This window comes from Vombatus ursinus, unplaced genomic scaffold (genome assembly GCF_900497805.2).
Source record: "Vombatus ursinus unplaced genomic scaffold, bare-nosed wombat genome assembly UNPS02009573.1, whole genome shotgun sequence".
In the NCBI taxonomy this organism is placed as follows: domain Eukaryota; kingdom Metazoa; phylum Chordata; class Mammalia; order Diprotodontia; family Vombatidae; genus Vombatus; species Vombatus ursinus.
In genome coordinates this window covers 25,577,391-25,596,219 of record NW_020949351.1, presented here as the reverse complement: position 1 = coordinate 25,596,219, position 18,829 = coordinate 25,577,391, and the positions used below count along the sequence as shown (strand labels likewise).

General features: G+C 36.2%; 1 protein-coding gene across 5 annotated transcripts in view; it reads right to left on the bottom strand.

Moving 5' to 3' along the window:
• Positions 1–18,829, bottom strand: part of ATP9B (ATPase phospholipid transporting 9B (putative)) — a 450,228-nt gene that overhangs the window by 248,834 nt on the left and 182,565 nt on the right. For all 5 annotated transcript variants that reach the window (XM_027852394.1, XM_027852395.1, XM_027852396.1 and 2 more), the window contains exon 9: positions 8,361–8,441. In XM_027852394.1, the coding sequence (XP_027708195.1) occupies positions 8,361–8,441 (81 nt within the window). The remainder of the gene's footprint in view (positions 1–8,360; positions 8,442–18,829) is intronic.

The window sequence follows — 18,829 nt, the reverse complement described above, 5'->3', positions numbered from 1 at the left end:
TCAGGCAGGGAGATCAATCAGAAGGCTACGGAGAAATCAAGGTGTCAGGTGAGGATGGCCTGCCAGTATCAGAGGAAAGAGGAGTGGTAAGTGAAAGATGTTACCAAGGTAGAATCAATAGAACTTTGAAAGACAGAAAGTAAAGGAGAGGGTGGAGCACTTGAAAATGACATGGAAGCTGTACGTCTGGATAATGAAGAGGACAGTGGTAACCTCAACAGTAATACAAAAGTTAGGAAGAGGAGAAGATTTGGGTAAGTGGTGAGAAGGAGGTTGTAAGCTTAGTTTTAGAAACACTGAGTTTAAGGCATCTATTAAACATCCAATATGAGATGTCCATAAGGTAGTTAGAGATGGGAGATTAGAAGTCAGAAGAGAGTTTGGGTTCCAGAAACATGCAAGTGATAGTTTTCTTGTACTCTATTCTTAACAGACCTCATCTGGAGTCTCATGTTCAGTTCTAAGCAGCATGGTTTAAGGACATTAATAAGCTAGAGAATATCCAAAGTAGGGCCACTAAGATAGTGAAGGCCCTTGAGTCCATTTTACATAAGGATATGGTGAAGGAAGTAGGTATGTTTATTCTGGAGAAAAAAAAACTCAGAACAGAAATATCTTCAAATATATGAAAGGATGTCACATGGAAGAGAGATCAGATTTTTCTGTTTAGCCCCATAAGGCAACGGGTAGATGTTGCAGGGAGGCATTTTTTTAATCTGAACAGTAACAAAAACAACCTTTCTTGTTTTGTTGTTTGTCATGTCTTCATGACCCCATTTGGGGTTTTCTTGGCAAAGGTACTGAAGAGGTTCGCCATTTCCTTCTCCAGCTCATTTTACAGATCACAAACTGAGGCAAGCAGGGTTAAATGACTTGCCCAGGCATCACATAGCTGAGACCGGTTTTGAACTCAAGAAGATAAGTTTTCCAGACTCTAGGCCTGGAACGTTCTCCACTGCACCATCTAGCTGCCCCTATATTCCTGCTGGGGAATACAGACCATACTAATCAGGAAATTGCCTTGTGCTTTCACTTTTGCAAATGTTTTTCAATTGCTTAACATAATAGATATTGCATAATGGCTGCCTCTCCCAGGCCTAGAATCTCTCCCTTAAGCAATGGAGGAAAAATATTGCCCTGAAGCTTTCTGAGAAAAGACCTCATCAGGGACATAGATCACCAGTATTGAGGCTAGACATTACTAACTACAACCTTCAATCTATAGATACTAGTCTTGTTCCCTCTATAGGTTGATATGTAATCTTTACAACTTTAAGGAAAATTAACCACTTTGCCAACCTCAATAAGCATTTTTTTTTGGTTTTGAGAAAGTTTTTGTGATTTCTTTGTAAACTGCCAAATATTCATTTGTTATATAAAATCTCTGAATGTGATTCTTTTATTTTTACGATTATTAATTTGCATAACTTATTTTTATGGAAATGAATTTCTTTTAAGCTGGAAGCTTTTAGAAAACAGCTTTATAAGTTTAATAGGTTCTTCTACCATGAGTCAATAACCTCTCTATCACCTAAATGTACTGGTATTTCTAAGGCTGAGGCACAAAAGAAAAAAAGGGGCCAAGGGACAAGATGTACATATAAAGCAACAGTAGAAACTGTTTAGAAGAGAGAATCCAAAACAGGCATCTCAAAAATTTTAATTCAATAAGGAATTTAGAAAATAATGGGTTACAGGGGGCGGAGCCAAGATGGCAGAGGGAAAGCAGTGATTGTTTTGAGCTCTCTCCCAAAGCCCTCAAAATACCTTAAAAAATGGCTCTAAACAAATTCTAAAGCAGCAGAATCCACAAAAAGACAGAGTGAAACAAATTTCCAGCCAAAGACAGCCTGGATGGTAGATCAGAAGGTATATTGCACTGGGTGGGGAGAGGAACACAGTTCGGCGTGGGCACGCAGGCCACCAGCAACCCTGGAGCGTGACCTCAGAGGACTGAATCGCGGGCAGCTATGGTGGTTTCCAGACTTCTCAACCCCTGAACGCCAAACACAACTTAGAAAGTCAGTGGGAAAAATCTGTGATTGCGGTGAGAGAGGAGCTAGGTCTCAGCCTCAAGTCTCGAGCGCAGCCCGGGGCTTCAGCTTTTTCCTGAGCTTCTGGCCCACAGACTGAGGGGGAATTGAGTGGCTGATCAGAGGGGGCTTGCAGGGATCTTTTTGCCAGTGCTGAGGCAGGAATCTCTTGCTTTACCTGTGCTTGGATCTGGGTCACAGTTCTGAGGGGCGGTCCTAGGGCGAGGAGGAGCGCTGGCGCAATGGAGATTATTGTGGTGGTGGAGAGGAAACACCTCACCCCTTATCATACCACCTTGGAAAAACGGAAAATTTTCAGGTCCCTAAAATTATCTCTGAAAACAGCTATACAAAACCCCCGAAGCTTGGGAGAATACACTCTTCACACTGGAAGCAGACTTTTACCTTAACAAAGAGTTTAAAACTGAAGTAATTGGCCAGGATCATGAGTAAGCAGAGCAAAAAGAGTCAGATCATATTTATCTTACTTTGGTGACAAAAAAGATCAAAACATACAACCAGAAGAAGACAACAAAGCCAAAGCTCCTACATCCAAAGCCTTCAAGAAAAATATGAATCAGTCCCAGGCCTTGGAAGAGCTCAAAAGGCATTTTGAGAACAAGTAAGAGAAGTAGAGGAAAAACTGAGAGTGATGCAAGAAAATCATGAAAAACAAGTCAACAGCTTGCTAAAGGAGACCCAAAAAAATACTGAAGAAAATAACACCTTAAAAAATAGCCTAACCCAAATGGAAAAAGAGGTCCAAAAAGCCAATGAGGAGAAGAATGCCTTAAAAAGCAAAATTGGACAAATGGAAAAAGAAGTCCAAAAGATTACTGAAGAAAATACTTCCTTAAAAATTAGAATAGAGCAATTGGAAGCTAGTGACTTTAGGAGAAATCAAGACACTGTAAAACAAATCCAAAAGAATGAAAAATTAGAAAACAATGTGAAATATCTCATTGGAAAAACAACTGACCTGGAAAATAGATCCAGGAGAGAGAACTTAAAAATTATTGGACTATCTGAAAGCCATGATCAAAAAAAGGGCCTAGACATTATCAAGGAAAACTGTCCTGATATTTTAGAACCACAGGGCAAAATAGAAATTGAAAGAATCCACCAATCTCCTCCTCAAAGAGATCCCCAAAGGAAAACTCCTAGGAATATTGTAGCCAAATTCCAGAGTTCCCAGGTCAAGGAGAAAATATTACAAGCAGCCAGAAAGAAACAATTTAAGTACTGTGGAAACACAATCAGGATAACACAAGATTTAACTGTGTCTACATTAAGGGACCACAGGGCATGGAATATAATATTCCAGAGGGCAAAAGAGATAGGACTACAACCAAGAATCACCTACCTAGCAAAACTGAGCATAATCCTGCAGGGGAAAAAATGGTCATTTAGTGAAATAGAGGACTTTCAAGCATTCTTGATGAAAAGACCAGAGATGAATAGAAATTTGATTTTCAAATACAAGACTCAAGTGGAACATGAAGAGGTAAACAGGAAAGACAAAATCATAAGAGACTTATTAAGGTTGAACTGTTTATATTCCTGCATGGAAAGATGATATTTGTAACTCATGAGACCTTTGTCAGTATTAGGGTAGTTGGAGAGGAAAAAAGTATATGTACGTATATATAGATATAGATAGATAGATAGAGGGCACAGGGTGAGTTGAAAATGAAGGGGTCATATCTGGAGAATAAAATTAAGAGGTGAGAGAGGAATATACTAGGAGAAGGAGAAAAGGAGAGGTAAAATGGGGTAAATTATCCTACAAAAAAAAAAAACAGAAAAGAAAAGGCTCTTACAGTGGAGGAGAAACGGGGGAAGGTGAGAGGGAATGAGTGAATCTTATTCTCATAGGATTTGACTTAAGGAGGGAATAACATACACACTCAATTGGGTGTGGAAATCTGTCTTACTCTACAGGAAAATAGGGGGGGAATGGGACAAGAGAGTAGGGGAATGATAGAGAGCAGGACAGATTAGGAAAGGGGGTAATCAGAAGCAAATACTTCTGAGAATGGACAGGGTCAAAAGAAAGAATAGAATAAATGGATGGGCGGGATAGGATTAAGGGAAATAGAGTTGTTTTGCATAACTGCACATATATAACCTATATTTAGTTGCTTGCCTTATCAATGAGGGTGGGTGGGGAGGGAGGAAGGGAGAAAATTTGGAACCCAAAGTTTTAAAAACACATGTGTAAAAAAAAAAAATATTTTCACATGCAACTGGGAAATAAGAAATACAGGAAATCAGGTACAGAAATCCATCCTGCCCTACAGGAAAATTGAAGGGGAAGGGGATAAGAGAAGGGGGGGAGAGACAGAAGGGAAGGCAGACTAGGGGAAAGGGTATTTAGAATGCATGCCATCTTGGGGTGGGGGAGGGGCAAGATGGGGTGAAAATTTGGAACTCAAAATCTTGTGGAAATAAATGTTGAAAACAAAAAAATAAAAATTACCATTAAAAATTTAAAAAAAAAAAGAAAAGAATGGGTTACTAGAAGGACCATGAATCAAAAAATAAACAGAAAGGAGAGATAAATAATACAGAGAATGATGGAAATAAGTCTGTTCTAGAAAAAGGAACAGAAAATGAAATTTTAAAAAGTAATAAAAATAAAGTGAAGGAGAGAAAAGGAAAGAGGATTCTCCTTGACCACTTAAGTGGGAGGAAAAAAATGAGGGGAAGAATTAAATAACTATATAAAAGCCATAAAAGAAAAGGAACTAATAAGCAAAAACCAGAGGTAAAGGTATTAAGCAGCATGGGAGGAAGAAGAGAAAGAGCTTAAACAGGTAAGGGAAGAGAGCCAGTGGCAACCGAGCTAACTTTAAAAAGATTAAACTAAAATAACTGAAGAGATACATAGTACCGTATTTACATCAGAAGAGGTGAAAAAAATCCTACTTTAGGGGAAAAAGGTACTACTCTTGCCTACATTAGTGAGGTTTCTACTCAGATGAAACCCATGATGGTAGGCACTCCTCACATAGCCAGCCGACTCTGCAGGGATGTTATTTGGATCTCCTCATCCTGGAAGGGAAAAAAATAAGCTCCCCCTTACATCTTTTCTGTCATTTTAGTTTCATTGCCAAAGAACATTCCATGTCTATTATCCCTAAAATTTCACTCTCTACAGTAAACAGGAGGTATTCTCTTAAACAAAAGGGGGAATTAGATGAGAAGTTTGGGAAACATTACAAAACAGGCAAGGAAGCCTAATGAGAGCAAGAAGCAATCTGGAACTTTGATGAAGTTCCCTCTGGCCAAATCCAAAGCACGTGATAAATTTCCGCCTTGCTCCAATAGTGAAACATCCTTAGAAAAGTGAAAAAGTGAAAAAGCAACAAAAGGAACTGCAATTCTGGACCCAATTCTGACAAGGTTGGAGACTTGTAAATGACGGAAAACATGGGGGAAAGTGACCACTCCAGCACAAACTCCGTGACAGTCTGACATGCTTCCTACCTTTGAGAACACATTTAAAAGGTTTCAAGAAAAGAAGATGCACTTTCCAGTGCCATAAAATACTATAGAGGAAGTTAGCCTAAGAAATTTTAAAAATGAAATTCTGAGAGATGAATAGAAATTATTCTGGTGAAGGGCTTTTGCCAAATGGAACCAACCTGATGAATCTGATGTGGCCACACAAAGAACTCATTATATAACTCATATTTATGAAAAACATGCAGACAAAATGGAAGCAACAGCAGTAAAAAGATGAATGAAAAGGTACAGCAACACCATGATGAAGGATACCATCAAGAACAATAAAGACCAAGAAGAGTAGGGGATAGGTGATAAATGTTAAGGACAAGGAGTTTGGATAAACTGGGAATAACAGGAAATCAAAGAAGGGATAAGACTAGCACCAGACGTTGAAGGAATAAATCATTAAAAAATGAAAAATAATTGGTGAGAAAGTTCAACTACTCAATTCTTACTTAGCTTCTCACCTAAGGTGAAAGGTCTCTGGACTGAGAAGAAAAGGATAAAAATGCCTTGCCTACACGAGTGTTGTATTTGTGTGAATAATTTTGGATCACAGATTGCTCAATGATTAATTGGCAGACACAAGCAAGATTTTGCCTTTTGTGGTCTGTTGCTCCATTTTCCGTATAAGACAGGATTATCCACTTTCCTAATCAATGCATCCTGGAAGTAGGTAACAATATAGCACATCACCTTTGAGAACTGTTATATAAAGAATTTACAATCCTATGCAGACCAAAGGAAAAGGAAAAAAAATTAATCCATCACTGCCTTCATACTCAAAGCCTTTTCTCCTTAAAAAGAAATGACCAGAGCCTGTGCTTCCCTAACATAGCCCTTGAGAACCCAGGTTCAATTTCATGATCAATCAATAAACATTTATTAAGAATCTAATGTATACTGTGTTCTATTCTAAATGTTAAGAGATTAAAAAAAAATAGTGCCTCCCTCAAGGTGCTTATACTAATGCAGAGAAATCATATTCCTTGATAGATATTTAGAAAACAGATTAAAAAAAATTTTGCCAGAGGAAGGCAGTAACTGATGAGGAAATTAGAAAAAGTCTTATATGTAAGGTGGTACTTGAACTGAGTTATGAAGGAAACCAGGAATTAAGCAGTAGAGTCTTTTGCAGAGTTAAAAAACAGATTCAGATTTTTAGAGATGGAGAGAATGTAGTCCAACCCCTTCATTTTATAGACAAAGGAACTAAAGTCAACAAAGAGTTGGTTAGTTAGTAAGTTAGGCAGTAATAAAGATAAGATGAAACTCTTGACTCTTAACATAATTTCTTTCCACTATACCAACTTAGTAATTCCTTATAGCTCCATATGATCTAGAACAAAGAGGTAAATACAGTGGGCTACATTTTTACCCTAGAGACTTAGTACTAAAAATGTTGACAGGGGACTTTATTTACTATAAAGAGTACCAAGGAAATGGCACTATCACTACCACTGTCAAGAAGAAAAAAGGCAATAAAAACTGAAGATACAAAAATCAAAGCATTTCACAAATCTCTGTTGTCAGTAATATAAGACAACATTCTTCTGAATAAGTGTGCAGGTAGGTAAAGTAAACAAAAACACACTGAAAGTTATTGATAACATGGAGGAAAAAATCATTTAAAGAAGCTGTTTGCACTATAATTTTTTCACTGTTAAACAGTACCTTCAGATATATTTGAATTTATGTATTAAATATGATTTATTATATATAAAACATATATACTCAAAGAAAATTTTTTACATTTATCTGAAGAATTCTTTTGGATTAAAAAAATGATAGTGATAAAAAATCAAACTAGTATTTAGCCACAAAATAACAATTATTCAATAAAATATGAATAGGAATCCAACTGGAAAGAGAATAAACACTGAGCAAAGCTATTATCATATGCTGACATGGATCTATGTAAATTCCTTTCATTATGAAGATCACATAATCAAACTACGTCTGCTCATCCTATGTAACTCCTGCTCATGTCCTCCTATGAATTTACCACAGAAGATATATCTAATGTGATGGAAAGCATTCTGGCTTTCTCCAAACATCCCAAAAGTTCTAGTAGAGCATGTATCTGTTCATCTGTCATTCCTCACACTCACCACATTACCAGCTCACCTTCCTATCATATAATAGAATTTTCCCTCAAGAATAATTTTTTTTACGTAAAGTGCAAATTGTGCCAGGAATTTAAAAATAAATAACAGAAATAGGAGACGGTAGGCTGGTAATACTAAGTGTAGAAAAATATTTACAGCAAACTGAAGTGATTTATTAGTAACATTAGTTCCAAAAGAAGAAAAAAAAACTTGAGACATTATTGGTTTGAATTTTAATAGAAAGCTTAAAGAGATTTAGAATAACAAGTCTATGACAAAAGCAAAAAGTCATGGACCAATGCAATTAGTAAAAATAATAATTCACATCTATTGTTAATAATGAAAACTGGAAAAGGTATGAAGATCATTTCACGTTAATATTTTCTGACAGGATAGAACAGTCAAATTATGTAACTGGAGGATACTTAATAATTTTTAGGGATGAATTTTATTTGGAGGCAAACATCGCAAAAGAAAAGCAGCTTGGCTGCATCTACCCAGAACGATTATTCAGATTTTAAAATGGCAATTACTTTAAAAGTCTAGCGATAGGTTTGTTTTAGTTTCTACTTTAAATTTATATTTAAAATTTCATTATTATTTCATAATAGCAAACTGCTTTACTGAATTAAATTTCTATATATTGATGATACACACATACACACACACACACACACACACACACACACACGCAATTACAACAACTTACCCTCGTGAAAGTGCCTTCAAAGCCATGAATATCTAGTTGTGGCTTCTGAGCATAAACATAAGCATTGATGGAGAAAAGGTCCTGAAATAGATCAAAACTTAATTAATTGTAATTTTGCAATTCAATGAAACTGCATAAAAAAAATTTCACTAACCAACTCATATTCACATTTTTCACAGAAATAATAAAAGAAATGATACTCTGTAAGATGCTTTGTGTACAAAAACTGAAATAAAATCCTGTTAATTTTAAATTTGGGAGGAACTCATGGATCAATAACGCTAATTCCCTTGTTGAACATATGAGGAATCCGAGACACACAAAAGTAAAGAAATATGCCTAAGGGATTACATTTGGCTACAGCATCAAAACTAGCTGTCTTATTCTTCCCATTGTACTTCTCTGGAGATCAAAGAATCACAGAGTTGGAAGAGACCTTAACAGTCATTTAGTGCAACCCATTCATTTTACAGGTAAGGAAACTCAAGTGCAGAGACAGTGACTTTCCCAAGGTCACTAAGGGGGTAACAGATACGAGAGCTAACTTAGAAAATGATAGATAATCCAAAGAAGAATGTTTACTTGTAACTCAGTGTAGGTTATCTGATTATAATCATTTCTAAGGCCTGAATTTATGCATTAATTCCAATAAGTTACATGAGATCGACAAAATACTAGCTCTGGGTATTTTAAACTAGTTGTTGTCCTGTTATCCCACAAAATGGTAATTGATTCTAAAACCTAGTGAACGCCCAAAGCAAAAAGTCATGAACCAGTGTAATTAGTAAAAATAATAATTCACATCTATTGTTAATAATGAAAACTATTCACACCATACAAACCCCAAATCAATGGGCTTAAAACCATATCTGAAAAAGATGAATTCTCACCATATTTTATTTCACAAAAGAGAACATTTGCTATGAAAGAAAAATTTGCTTCCTTTTTGAAAGGAAGAAGAGAAGGGTTGTTTTTTTGGCAAGAGTGAGAAATAGCAAGCAGATAGTCAAGTGTCACAACAGTACTCTTATAATATTAGGCGCAAACAAGGAAGCCCCCTACCATGCAGGGAGGACCCCTTCAGGTAGGAGAAAACAAGGCCAACAGTCATAAAGAATGGAGGAGATGTGATCTGTGAGCTGTTTTCCTGGGGAAAAATTTCTGAATTTATAGAAAATTTTATCAAGAGAAAGAATGCTAATGGCTCTTAAGACATTCCCAAAAGACAACTAATTTCTCCATTGACTACAAAATGTAATGCTAATGCAATGTAATAATATTATCTTAGCTTCGTTATTTCCTTAGTTCCTATAATGTGTAGACTACTATTTGGTAGCAGGAAAGCTAGACAAAATAGATAGAATGCTGGGCCTGCAGTCAGGAAGACTCATCTTCCTCAGTTCAAATCGAGCCTCAGACACTTACTTGCTGTGTGACCCTGAGCAAGTCACTTCACCATGTATGCCTCAGTTTCCTCATCTGTAAAATGAGCTGGAGAAAGAAATGGCAAACCACTCCAGTATCTTTACCAAGAAAATGCCAAATGGAGTCATGAAGAGTTGAACATGACTCAAAGAAATGAACAACAACAACCCTTTTGGTAGAAACCTATCTTTTGAGAATAAACTAAATTATGTGAGATGACGCAGCCCTTTCATAGCTCTATTTACAAATATGTACATGATGAAAAAAAGTATGTATGAAAAATGATTTTTCTTAGTAATCATTATCTTGAAGACTCAGAGCTTCCCTATCCCCATTTCTTTCAAAGTTCAGTCCTTCTTCAGAAGGACTTTAAGATCTAATTTAAATGAGTCTATTCCTGCTCATTATGTTGCCCAGACAGGTCTGGGAGAATGCTGATTCCTCCTTATTGTCAAGACAGGTGATATGGAAACTAATGTCTCTTTGACCAAGATTAAGTGACCTAAGCCACGTACTCAAGATCCTCATTTTAACATAGCCCACCTCCCAGGATTGATTGGCATCCCTTGGGAACACCCACTCTTTGAAGGGCATACAACCTTTTTACCCCAAACCCCAAACTGAGTCAGATCTGAACTGTACCCCTTAGGAGGGGCCTAGTTTTGGACTGAACTCTCATGCAATGTATGTCAAGCCAGCTTGAGAGATATTAAACCATGGATATGTGCACCCTAATTTCATTTGTCTACAGACTCTTTAAAACTGGGGTTCATGTGGTTCAACATATGTGAAGGCTTGAATATATCTAGAAAATTTAGAGGCTCTTTTTCAAATCATAGAGTCCTTTATTTGAATCTCTCCTTTATACCTGCCATACTAACTCATAAAACAGTTTTCCTAAATTGAAGGTCTGACCATGTCATTCCCTAGTCATAACTCCAGTGATCCTATTGCCTCTAGGATCAAATATAAGCAAATACATATTTACCATTTAAAGGACTTCACAACCTCGCCCCTTTCTATTTTCCCAGTCTAATAAAATTCTCTCAACACACTCTATAGTATGGTCATAAGGGCCTATTTGCTCTTCCTAACATATGCTGCTCAATTTTATCATTGTCATGCCTTTGTACTACATGTCTCTTACCTCACCCTCTAAGAAACTCTGGCTTCTTTCAATACAGCTTAAACACCACTTTCTGCAAGGTGTCTTTTCTTACTCTCCTACCCCACCCCCACATCTTTCTCATTAGAATATAAGTTCCTTGAAAGCAGGGGCTGCTTTTGCTTTCTTTCTTTTTTTTTTCCCATAATGCCAACACTTAGCACAAATGCCCGGCACATAATAAGTGCTTAACAAATGTCATATCCCCTTAAGTAGAATGTAAATTCTTAAAGGCAGTGCCTATGTCAGTTATTTTTTTCTTAAAAGTTTATATGCCTAGTGCCAATACCTTGTGAATAGCATAATAAATGTTTACTGATTACTTCTTCCCTCAAAGCAGAGATGGAGGAATACTAGGAATCTTTATATCAGGTGTTTTTGTTTAATTTTTTTCTTTTTCAAAGTTTAGAGTTCAATCAGGGATGTGGAAAATAACTTACATAAAAACAAAAGTTATCGATTAAATATTATAAACAAATAAAAAACAAAATGCACACAGAATGAATATAAACATCTCTAGAACTGAATTGCCTAAATATCATAGTATGAAAAAATAATAAATATAAAACCCTGAAGCACTTAGCCATGACCACAGAAAACCGACAATTACACTTTTGCAAAGACATTAAACCATATCTTAATTTTTTAAAAGGTTAGGCTGATTTTTAAAAGTTAAGTCATAGTGGTTTCTGGAAAGAAACTTCGTTACAAAGGAATTTAATTCTTCATATCAAAAGGCCTTACTGAATAACGTCAGGCATAACAACAACTACAACAACAACAACAAAATAGAATAAAACATTTAAGGGAATGAGTTCTATGAGGAGGAGTTCAATTCTGATAGGCAAAAACAACATGCTCTGAAAAAGAGAATAGCTATTAATTCCAAAAGATGGAATGTATCAGCTTCTTTGGCTTACAAAAGTAATCTACTATCATATTTTTACAGTTTGTCCACTACAGGTCTCCTTTCATTACAGTGAACACATAAAGATCTGAGTAAATTGGTAAACTGCTTTGAGTTCCTTTGAGAACAATTACTATGGTAATCAATAATGATGCAAATGTTAACAAATCATAATAAAAATGACTCTTTTTAGAATGTATACTGATCATTAATATAAGGAGAATTAATACAATGTTTTATAATTATCATAATACTACTCAGAGCTCTCCTTCAGACTATAACTCTACAATAATTGGAATAGAAGAGACAATGAATTCATGGTCTTTCAACCTATTCGATATGTGTTAGAACTTACAAGCAAAGGAAAGGTCGTTTTCCTTAAGTTCTAGATTACAAAGATAACAAAAATTCTCTGTCAACAAAGTAATTTGAAAAAATAAAACTTTTATGATGATACCTCCTAAAATATGGCAACAAATAACATGCTATCAACAATCCTTTTATATGTGCACATTCTATCTATTATATTAGTCGTGAATTGACAGAATAATGACATAATAATGAGAATGTCTTTCTCTGCATTTCACAATAATAATTTAGAAATCACTCTAAAGTTATCAATAATGTAGGAAAGCCTCCTCTATTAGGTCAAGGGCAACATTTGTTCGCCTTACTTAAAGATCATTAAAATACATCCTTAATCATAACATGTGGTTCATTACAAATAAAATTGCCTTTGGTTCAATAAAACTAATTAAATGTAAATGGTATTGTTTACTGCTGTATGGATCTTTTGATATAAATCAGCAAGTCACAGTTTATTGAAAATTACTGTGACCTCATTGCACTTAATAAATTTGCTTGATCACACAAACTAGGCAAAAAAAATTCCAGACCATCTACAGTGTCTGAAATACTCTGTCTTCTCCTCATATGACTATGAAGCCACAAGAAACCTAACCTGCGTGTTTCAGGACTTGCCATGTAGCTATCTTTAAATGACTTGCTGAAATTTTAATTCTCTGATCACATTAAGTGGTTTGGGAAGACAACAAAATCTGTACCGATCATCTTTGGTAGTATCATCTATTGCTTAAGAAAAGCACTGAAGGTTTGCAGGTTTATTTGTTCTGGGTGTCACAGTAGATAAGGTTACAATACTAAATTGATGGTGAGACTGACAGCTCATGACATTAGATGCCCACAACCCATTACAGTAGATAGATACAGAAATCAAAATGAGCTACAATTATGGGCAGCATAAGCACCTCAATGAAAGACCAAATTGTCTCACCTGCTTCCATAATTAAATTATAGCTTTCTTCTCCACTTAAAAAAAAAAAACAAAAAACCTATATATGTGTCAAATTATATGAAGCTAAAAACTTCAACTCTAGCAATGGTTTCTAAATACTAGTAAATACTGTTTACTAAAATATCATCTTTATAGTCAAGTTTCAAATATTAAACTATTTTCAAGTGGTATTTAGGTGTTTTGACCAATTCTTCATCCTAACTGTATAAACCACAAACTCTGAAAATATGATAATATATATGTTAAGTTTAATGGAACAAACACTTGGAGAGCTGGTTCCTATCTCTGGCTTTACAAAAATCTATCTGTGTGACTTGAGGCACAATGCTTCCACTGGGAAACTAAAGGTTCCTGATTTGTAAAATAAAACAAGTGGTCGAGATAAGCTCCAGGGCCCCTTTTAACATTTTACAATTCTACACATTACAACTTCATAATGTTTACTTTCTACCAAGCCTATGTTTTGTATAAATACAGAAAATGTCTACTTATACTCATATCAAACTAAAAAGTAAATGCCAGAAAGTTTTTAGAAAATATTCTCTGTGAGTTACTGTTATTTTAATTCCTGATTTTATTAAAACACTTAGAAAATTAGAAAAATACCAAAAACTACATACGAATGTATGTTTCAACCTTTAAAAACCCATAGTTATTTTAAAGGTAGGCCAGCAGGTGGCATTCAAGAATTACTATGTTAGATTTTGAGTTTATTATTCTCCTGAGGATTATTAGCTATAAGATTGCTAGAAAATATCTTCAAAATTCTACATATTTTACTAGATTCTATTTTCTTTAGAAAAGTGAAACTAGATGATATTTAAATGGTTAAGTATATTCTACAGCTATAGGAGGGAAGCTAAGTGACCTTTTAACATTTCTGCTAGTTCCCTAATTCTGTGATCACTATCACTTCTATATCTAAAATGTTTTATTTTGCCATAACAAATTAAAGAAGCATATAATAAATAAATTGCAATAAATTCTGAATCACAAGTATTTAAATTTTAGAGATGGGATTAAATATCACATTTAAAATCAAACCAGCTTTTTTAATACCATCTGTGAAAATGCTAAAAGGGAATTATAACAATCCAAATGTTCTAAAGATGTTATGTATAAGTTCCTGGCACAGGTGACAAAAATTGTACAAAGTAAAACCATCTATGCTCAGTATGACAGCATAACCCTGGTACCAAATGTGACTGCTTTACCACAGTATAAGGCAAAATATTTCCAACTACATAACTTAAATAGAGAAAGTTAAATAGAAAAATATCAGCTTATAAAATAGCTGCTTAAGTGCTAAAATAATGAAATATTAAACAAGACATTTAAAAAAAAATTTTTTGTAAACAATGGCAGAAGCTAGGATCCTATGGATCACTTGCCAATCTTAAAAAAAGGTTCATCAAAATTAAATTAGTAGTATTCAGGAAAGGTTTTTATTTTTATTTTTTTTTATGATAGAGGTGTTTTAAGCATATTTACAAGGAAAGATCTAATGCAAGAAGGGAACGATCTAATGAAGAAACTGGAGATAGAAGAGTATGGGAAAAATTATTGGAATGATATTCTAAAAGAGCCTGAAGAGGATAATAGGGAAATATCACAGGGAAATAATGGAGAAAAAAAAAGATGGAGCATTATCCTCCAACCCATTTGCATTCCCTTCACTGGGACTAATAAAGGCAATTTTATTTCAGACTGGTCCCACTGATTGAGGGGAAATTTTTATTGTTGAGCTATGGCCATTGACAGTCATGGTCACCAGGCAAAATATATAAAGGAGAGGATAGCAGGGTCCCCTTTCCAGCATTAGCTGGTGGGTTCCTTGAATTGAACATTCGATTCCAGAAATCTCAGCAGGCAAATGGTAGGCTTAACTCCACTTTCCAAGAGATGTTTGACTTGATTTCAACTCCACTGAACATCATTCCTGATCACCTGAAATCTCATGAAGACTGGCTCCATTTTTGATTTCTAGGGCTTTCCCCTAGAAATGCTCTTCTCCACAAGTCTACTGAGTCCACAGTAAATATCATCTAGTTTCACTTTTCTAAAGAAAATAGAATCTAGTAAAATATGTAGAATTTTGAAGATATTCAACTCCATTTCAACTCCTTTAGTTGCCTCTTCCATTTGATTGGAGGACTAGAGGGTGAAGCAGTAAAGACCTCCCAAGGACTTCCTTCATGGAGGGCTCTGAGCTTTCAGAACTTTCCAAGTAGCCCATCATTTACCATCAGCAGTGTCAGCTACATAGAACATCATGCCCCCTTACTGGATATCTCATGAAAAGGTCCACCCCTCCGCCCCCTTTTCAACTTACTTTTGTGTGTATCTTCTCTTACAAGACTTGTGTTTTTTCCCCTTTATCAAAGGCATTTATTCAAATGGTATAGCAAGAACAGTGGTTACAAGGCAATTTCCCCAAAACCAGAGGAACCTTCTCCCACAAATAATACCACAGATTTTATGAGGGAAAAAGTGGGGGCATATATGTATGGAATATACATTGTCATGCCACAACTGCAGAAACTTGATGTCCTTTCTTTATCTGGAGGGTCTTAATGAAGTTTGCCAAAGGGCATCACACTGGTGTTCAGATGAACTGGCTCCTCAAAGGACACGGGTCTTCTTTAGAGTGGTTAGTCTACTGGGAAAGCTCAAATGACTCTGTGCTGACTGTTGTTGGTGTGGACAAGGCAGACTGCTCAGCTGCTAAGCATGGATATTGCTAGGTTGGGCATGATCATTCAGCAGCTGGTTTACTGTAAGACTACTCTTGCTAGATCATTTAGCTTTCTGAGCTCGTCTCAGAGCCTAGCATCTCTCCTAGATAGGTCATACTTTAGACTCTGTGCTCACTGTCCAATTGGTAGCTACAGTCTTTTTCCACCTTCAGCCACTGACTAGGGCTGGGTGGTACTTTGTTCTCTTTAACTAGAATGCTATGGTGCCTTTTCAGCTAGGGCAACAAACTAAAACTTAACCTAGGGTTAGAAAGTCTTTCTCTTTTGATTCCTTCAGAGGTCTGAGGTTTGTCAACTTCACAAAAGTTATAGGAGAGGTCTCCCCCCATTAGACTGTAAGCTCCTTGAGGGCAGAGACTATCTTTTTCTTATTTGTATCCCTAGTCCTTAGCAAAGTGCCTGACATATAGCAGGCACTTAATAAATGTTTACTGAATGAATTAGATCCTGAGAATCTGGTCTGAATTTCAGATTCATCTGACAAAGGGCACACACATTTTACCCGAGATATATGAACACCACAGGCAACAAAGTGACAAAGCAGGAGACCATACAGTCTACCAATTTGAAAATAGGTCTAATCTCCTGCTGTAACTCCATTTCCTCATTCCCTTCCCTGGATCCAGGCCAGAAGCAGAAGGGGGAATATCTAGCTATAGAAACTCCACTTAGTTCATTCCATAGATTAGAGAAGAATTGAGTCAGCTCCACCACAGTTACATAAAATTGAACTATGGTCCCTTCTAAGGCATCCTCAGAACTATTTCTTAGGTTTCTCTATGCCTCTTGTCAGCAGTTGATGTGGCTTTCCCCTAGAAATGCTCTTCTCCACAAGTCTACTGAGTCCACAGTCTCTACATAGGGGAATTTTTTAATTAATGGGGTAGAATTTGCTTCCCAGGCTACATCTGCATTGAGATGTGACTGTGAACACAGGTAGGCTGAGGATCCTCATGTTCGGGTTGCGAGGTGGGGGGGGAGAAGGGACTTATGAAGAAAAGTAGTGGCTCCAAGGGTGCAGCCCCACACTCTAAAGATGATATGAGTGCATCATAAGGCCACCTATTGAACTGAGACAGAGGCTGCACAAAAGAGGAGGTCTTATCTGTAGTAACAGGTGAAGAAAAAGTGTCAATAGCAGGAAGCCAACGGATACACACATTAGACTGTGAGCTCTTTTGAGGGCAGGAACTGTCTTTTCTCTTTCTTTGTATGGCCAGTACTTACACAGGACCTGGCATACAGACACTGAATAAATGGTTTCTGACTTCTGGGTGCTTCAATCATGCACAAATGAAACATCAGAAGTACAGAGGGAGAAAAGTACACAAACTCAACTATATCCTTGGGAGATTAAGAGAAGTAGCCTGAGGAGTGCCTTAGATGAACCCAAGCAGGATTAGTAACTCTCAGAGATAGTTTCTGAAATTGGAAGTTGGTCCTGGGCAAAAAGGGAAACAAAAACTCTGGCACAGGCTGCCCATGAAATAAGTCTAGCCATCTACGATGATAAAAAGGAATGAAACATGAATAGCAATCAGGTTATAGCAAAAGCCTAGAAGGCCAATCCACCAACCAAGTCCAGATATCTACACATAGATAATACGTAGGTACATGGATAGAGACAGACAGAGAAAGAAAGAGGGACAGATATGTAAAAGAATCATACTAGATGAGAAGGCACGGAGGTTACAGGGTATATCATTCAGCCAATAAACATTTATTAAATGCCTACTGTGTGTCAGGCATAGTGTAGTGCAAGAAGTATTTATATGGACAAAACCACAGTCCAGAGCAATGTCTACAGCAATATTTCCACTGCTTCAGCCAGCCCACATCTACCTCCAGTTTTGAGATGGAAACTAATAAGGTAGAGTACATCTAGGAGAAGGTGACTAGGATGGTAAGGGGCCTTAAAGCATCTTTTTTGGGTGAATCAGTTAAGACATCAGAGATGTTATCTAGCTTAAGGAAGAGAAGGAGGTACCAGGGAACATGACTGAAATTTGAGAAACTGCCACACGAAAGAAGTATTAGATTTAGTAATTTGGTACCAGTGAGAGAAATCTGGATTAATGGGGAATCAGACTTTGGTTCAACATAAAGAAATATTACCAAAAAGTTAAAGCTATTAGGGGAAAAAAAGAAAGAAAGGCGAATGGAGCATGGGAATGAGGGGATGGGAAAAAAGGAGGAGAGGTGAACAAGAAATTAATTAAACTAGGTGACTACATTTGTTAAGGTACTTTCAAAAAGAATTGGGTAGGATTTAGAATAGAAAACATTTTGATTCTGAGAGTACACAATATATATCTTATTCACAGTAGGATCAAGTTCTGCTTCTAGGATATTTAATAGGCCATATGAGAGAATTTACTGAAAAACATAAAAAATAACACTAGAAATGGCAAGATGCATAGGTATTATGGACTGTATTAGTGCATCTACAACATTACCCTCCTGATGTCATTGGTCCTCTTTGAGAACTAAGGACAAACAAGAAACAGATCTTTTTAATTATCAAGGTATATATGCCAAAGAACCACACTATGTGTCTATCCAATTCCTAACTATTCTTCAAGGCCCAAGGCAAATAACAATTCTTCCATGAAATCTTAAGGTGATAAATTAAAAAAAAAAGCCCAGAGGGCAGGTTGATTTTGGTCTGAGATTCTAAGGAATATTCATATAGGGCAAATAATAGACACTTGGATATTATAGAAGCCCTTCTGGCTTTTGATACTTACTAATGGCCCAGCCTGGGCAAAGGTGATGGAGGAAGTTTACTAAGTTGAATACTGGTTGGATGACTCTATGAGTTTTGAATGTTTTAAAACAAGACTTTCAATGAATCTGGAGATCTCTGGTTTAATGACGCAAGTAAAACAAGACAATGAATAT